Source organism: Pristiophorus japonicus, chromosome 12 (genome assembly GCF_044704955.1).
Source record: "Pristiophorus japonicus isolate sPriJap1 chromosome 12, sPriJap1.hap1, whole genome shotgun sequence".
NCBI lineage: Eukaryota > Metazoa > Chordata > Chondrichthyes > Pristiophoridae > Pristiophorus > Pristiophorus japonicus.
In genome coordinates this window covers 47,136,312-47,142,226 of record NC_091988.1, presented here as the reverse complement: position 1 = coordinate 47,142,226, position 5,915 = coordinate 47,136,312, and the positions used below count along the sequence as shown (strand labels likewise).

General features: G+C 41.6%; 1 protein-coding gene across 2 annotated transcripts; it reads left to right on the top strand.

The window, feature by feature from the left end:
• The first annotated feature begins 454 nt into the window (after positions 1 to 454).
• Positions 455 to 5,568, top strand: LOC139277224 (dual specificity protein phosphatase 7-like). 2 transcript variants are annotated; one of them, XR_011596054.1, is made up of 4 exons: positions 455 to 927; positions 1,657 to 2,091; positions 3,689 to 4,194; positions 4,479 to 5,568. XR_011596054.1 is itself a non-coding variant. In XM_070895383.1 (3 exons), the coding sequence occupies exons 1-3, from the start codon at positions 537 to 539 to the stop codon at positions 3,994 to 3,996; spliced, it is 1,134 nt and encodes a 377-aa protein (XP_070751484.1). In that variant the 5' UTR covers positions 455 to 536; the 3' UTR covers positions 3,997 to 5,568. The 2 variants fall into 2 exon arrangements, 1 of the variants encoding a protein (XP_070751484.1); XM_070895383.1 differs by having other exon boundaries at positions 3,689 to 5,568.
• Positions 5,569 to 5,915: the final 347 nt, after the last annotated feature.

Sequence of the window (5,915 nt, the reverse complement as noted above, 5' to 3'; positions counted from 1 at the left end):
TCGGCGATTGGCCGGCCCCCACGAGCGGGGCCGCCGTGGATTGGCGGGATGGGCCGACGCGGAGCGCGACGTGGAACGTCGGCCCCGGCGCGAGGGCAGCTTTCCGCGGGCTGTCAATCAGGGCGCGTCACGGGGCTGCGCTGCCTTAACTCGGTGAGCCGAGAGCCTGGGAGGAGAGCATTAACACACGGGGTGGGAGGGAGGGAAGGGGAAATCGGTGCCACTGAACCTCAGCCCTTCAGTATTAGCGCTAGGTGCACGGGTAAATGAAGACCAGCGAGATAGGACAAATAGTTTCCACTGGAAGGCTTGCTGCTGATCATCTCTCCGCAACCTTTTGCAGAGCAATTGGTTCCTTTCGCCTGTCTTTGGAGCAACATTTTTAAGCTCCTCTTTAAAAGAGCACATTACATTGGACTTGGTGCCTTTTTTTTTACGGGGGGCGCGGGGTGGGGGTTGTTGTTGGTGGGGTGGGCAACGCTACAGTTCAGCGGAAGACATTAGCCCGTCGGCGATCCCTTTAAAAGGTTTTCCTCATGAAAAATCAGCTTTTTTGTACTACCTCGGCCATGGCGATGAACAAGAGTGTCGACTGGCTCCAAGAGCAACTGGAATCCGGGGACGCCAGCCTGCTGCTGCTCGACTGCCGATCTCACGAGCTGTACGAGTCCTCGCACATCGAGTCGGCCATCAATGTGGTCATCCCCGGGCTGATGTTCAGGAGGCTGAAGAAGGGCAACCTGCCCATCAAGTCGCTCATCCCCAACAACGAGGACAAGGAGAAATTCGTCAAACGGTGCAAGACCGACACCGTCATTCTGTACGATGAGTGTACCGTCGAGTGGCACGAAAATGGAGCGAGTTCAGTCCTGGGATTGTTGCTGCAGAAATTGCGGGACGACGGCTGTAAGGCTTATTACCTGGAGGGTGAGACGAGAAACTTTTTTTTCTTTCAGATTTGTAACCACCGCTAAAAAAAATCCCTTTTTCCTAAATGAAAGAAACCCTTCAGATGAACTTTCTGATTGGAGGTTATTCCTTCCAGTGTCATTTATCCCTGATAAAATCAGACGTCTTTTAAACCAACTTTTCCCCAGGCAGGCTGTGCTGCTGTACAAGGTTGAGCTGTAATAATCCCCCAAAGTGTTCCGATCAATTTTGCTCAGGAACGGAGTTGAAAAGTCAGCCTGATTCCATGTGGGTTTTCTTGTTTTCCCCTTTGGTTCGGTTTTGGGTGCAATGACCTGTTGGGTAGCGAAACTTTTTTTTAAATCGCACTTACGCCAGTTATTGTGCCTCAGACGTGCCTTCAAACTTTGAAAATTGTTTTTTTTTTAAAGTTAAGTGTTCCAATGCTAGGTCTGTGATATTAGGAGGGTGGGCAAAAACAGATCTTTCCTCCAAAAATTCCAAAATGGCTCCGCCATGTTGTCTTGCTTGAGTAAAGTCCGTGTTTTCATGAATGAAGACTTATTTTGATTTTTTTAAAATCAGTAGCTGGGGTGGGTGGGGGTGTCATTACATGACTTTGTACAGATTTATATCGTCGTAACCTTTTATGATTTGGGCATGTTCACTGTGTAAAAGGATGCTCTGAAATGTCAGCAGTGCAGTGGTTCTATTTACAACTTCTTCTCTCGTGTCTCTCGCACACAGGGGGCTTCAATAAGTTCCAGACCGAATACCTGGAGCACTGCGAAACCAACCTGGATTGCTCTTGCCCCAGCAGCTCGCCTCCCGTGTCGGTGCTGGGTCTAGGAGGACTTCGAATAAGTTCCGACTGCTCTGATGGAGAGTCCGATGCCGACCGAGAGCCCAACAGCGCGACCGAGTCTGAAGGGAGTCCCCTGCCAAACAACCAGCCGGCATTCCCCGTCCAAATTCTGCCCTACTTGTACCTGGGCTGTGCCAAAGATTCGACCAACCTGGATGTCCTGGGCAAGTACGGCATCAGATATATCCTGAATGTAACCCCTAATCTTCCCAACATGTTCGAAAATGACGGGCAGTTTAAGTACAAGCAGATTCCAATTTCAGACCATTGGAGCCAGAATCTTTCTCAGTTTTTTCCAGAAGCTATTTCTTTCATCGGTAAGTTTTTTTAAAAGGTTTCTCATTCATGGTCAGTAACATTTTGTGTGTTAGTCGAAACTGATTTAATCTGTTCTCGAGCTCCTCTTCCACACATCAAAGTTTTTCTGGAAGCTTTGGTATGTATGTTTGTTTGTTTATCGATCTATGTTGCTATTGCTCTCGCATTACTTCTAAATGATATTTCTTAACATGTAATTTATTGGTTGAGGCAAGTGATTTTTAGTATGGTGTGTCATCGTGAACATCTAAATTTACTGCTTGACTAATATAATTTTGGATTTAAAAAGTACTAGAGGCAGTGAAAATGCTGTTTCTGACAAACTTCAACATTGAATCAGTTGCCCATTTATTGTCTAACAATCTGCTAATCACTTCATGTAATCAATATTATTTGATCTATTATTTGTTTTAACCATTAACCATTCTTCATGCAAAATTAAACATAAAATGAGTTTGACAGTCCAAAAGGAGCCATACTATATTATATATTTGACTGTGTTGGTGAACTTGTTACATGTGCTAATTATAATACACAGCCTAGCGTCTTAGCATTTTAATTTTAGCTGCAGCACTCTTTATTGTTGCCTGAATGAGATGACAATTTATTTCAAGGTATTAAAACCAGCCAAATTTGAGTAAACTGGTAAGGAAGGAAAACTTTGCCTTGTTCAAAGAATACCTGAAATTGTTACATTATTCTAGATGGCCATGTTGATGTCTTGTAAGATGCTGAATCCCTTCTTGAACCTAAAATGGTCCAATTAAAATAGACTGATATAGAAGTTTTCTTGTCCCCACTTCCACTTCCACCCCTTTGTCAAGATTGACACCTGTCTCTGTTCTAGTGGCTTTGGTTGCTTAAGCATATGCAAGTTTATTTGGTCCATTTGCAGTACCTGGGATACAATATTGATTAAAATTAGTCATACATCTGGTTTAAAAATACAATTTTTATTTCTATCTAGATAATAATGTACTCCATCCACATTGCTTAAAAGCCAGATACTATTTTGCATTTTACCCACTTAATGACCCCAGGTCATCATAGCAATTTTCTCCTTTTTTTTTCTTCCCCTCTTTATTAACCGCACCTTGCTAGTTTGCAGATCTACAGTCATACATTTAGGAATTATTTGGAAAAAGACCAATTGCTGTAGCGTCTGTGTATCTGTAATTGAGACAACTATTTTACAGAATTATTTAATACACTGAGTTACATAAATACAAAGCTTGAAACTGGAATCCCTATGTTCAAATTTGAAGACACCTACATCTTGCATGCTTGAGCTGCTCCCACTTGTACAGTGGTGGGGGCAGTAAACTGCTTTGTTTAGCTTTCATTGAGACTAGTCCAGCAAATAGTTGCTGGGATTTCCTAAATGTTGACCAACTCCTAGTTATGGTGTTCAGTAGCAATATTAACATTCAGTGAATATATTTGTTTTAATTGCTGGAAATAATTAGAACATTTCTTGATCTAAACTATGCACATTGGTTACACAATGTGGACACTTTTTTTGTATATAGGATACAAGATTTTGGCTAGAAGCAGCATTTTTGTAATTAATATTTTTATGTATTTATTTTGGGACAGATGAAGCCAGATCCAAGAAGTGTGGCATCCTAGTTCACTGCTTAGCTGGGATTAGCAGGTCAGTCACTGTGACTGTTGCATATCTCATGCAGAAATTGAACCTTTCCCTGAATGACGCTTATGATTTTGTAAAAAGGAAAAAGTCGAACATCTCTCCGAACTTCAACTTCATGGGGCAGCTTTTAGACTTTGAAAGAACTCTGGGACTTACCAGTCCTTGTGACAACAGGGCACCTAAAGAGCAGCTGTATTTCACCACTCCTACCAATCACAACGTTTTCCAGCTGGAATCTCTTGAGTCAACATGAAGAAAAGAACACATGCAAATCTTTATCCTAACCGTTTGAAAAGCTTGCTATCAGGTGATCTTGGGGGAAAACTGGTCTGACCAGGTTGATGTATCTGATCACTGCTTGGAGAGCGGCTTGCTATCTCGTATCGCCCTGATAATAGTAATCGGGAAATAAACTGACGTTGACCGAAGAGTGGGTTTTCAGCCTCAAAAGGTATTTAAAAGTTTTGGGGAAGAATGGTGTTCAGAGCGCAGTTATCTTCTGTGACAACTGATTTTGTTAAACACAATGATTGGCAATGAAACCCACTACAAGTCTGTTAGCTAAATGGGATGGAAAGACTTAGGAAGGTGCCGTCCCAGTACTTTTCTATTTTGCATTTTGAGGTAGTTTTACTCTACAAAATGTAGAGTGTCTGTTTTTTCCTCTAATAACCAGACTGTTGTTCAATCACATTTTTCTGATTGTTTTCTATGTTATTTGTTGACCTAATGCAGTTTGCACAGTTGTGAAGCCTTCGAGTCATGGCACTTCACTGGTACTCCACAGAGAGAATGGACACTTCATTGTAGTAGGCATCTGGCAAATGTGAATGGAGCAGAGCTGGACGTTACTTGTACCTGGATCGTACTTTGGAGAGTTCTGTAAGAGAGTTAGCACTGCAAGGAGACGGTTGTTTAATTTGTTTCCCTAGATGTTTAAGCTGAAGAAGATGGACTTTTTGAAGTCCTAAACCAATTTCTTTACAGCATGCATGAGGTTGCCCTAGCTGTGTGCAGTCAACAGGCTATGATTAATGTCAAACAGCTGGGGTAAATCGGATCCAGGTCAGTCTGTCAGTGGGAAGTAATTGTAGATGCCAGCACTTATCTTGCATACTACGTACTGAATTTTTTTTTACTGTTGCTGCTACTCTGAGGTCCCAGATAAAGTTGAAATAGAAACCCATTGAGCTGCAAATAACAGAAACCAAGGTTACTGCAGTGTTACACTTGGGTGGAAAATTTTCTAAGGCTTCAGCTTTGGCTGACCTTGTAACCTATTTCAGCATTTTTTTGTAGTATGTTCTCTTTTAATGTATTGAAAATCCACTGAGATGCTTGGTATTAAAAATAACTTTGACATGTAATTTGTATTGATGACCGAAGCTTTTGGGTCCAAATTTCTGCAATATTTTGTGCATTCTGTTTCCATTTTTTTTAAAGTCCAATTTTCATAGCCTTTATTGTGGAGGAATGTTAATGTGACCATGTAAGATACAAAGAAAAGGTTTAACAGTTACAAGAACACAGGCATTATTTGGGGGAGGGGGAATCGGTTCATTACAAAATGGATCATTTTGCATCTTACCTCACTGAGGACTTTCAGGGATTATGAAAATGCATCAGTTATCGTGTTACAGCTGAGTGGATTTGTAAAGCTTTTGTACTGTACATGGTTGAGATGCATACATGTTTCAATATGAGCTTGGTAGAGGGTAGTTTTTGCTTTCTGATTTATGAAGGAAAAACTCTATATTGTATAGTATTCTGAATCAATACAACACATGTTTATACTGCAAATAAATATTGAATTATTTTTTCTTTAGATACTGTGTCACCATTTCTGTGTCCACTTCATTTATTTAAAAAAAATGTGGGATGTGAGCGACATTGGCAAGGCAATATTTATTGCTGCTCCTTAGTTGCCTTGAGGGCATGAAGAGTCACCCGCATAGTATGGGAGTGGAGTTACATGTCGATCAGACCACGTGGAGGTGCCACGATCCCTTCCCTGAAGGACATTGTAAAACCCCAACTGGTTCACTAGTCATTTACTGGAATTCCGTTTCGTAACTTATGACCTCGGGATTGTTAACCCGGTAAAATAACCACTAGGCTACCGACCTTCGTTTTAACAACTTTTTTTTTCTGCCAGTTCATGTTTTTTGTCCT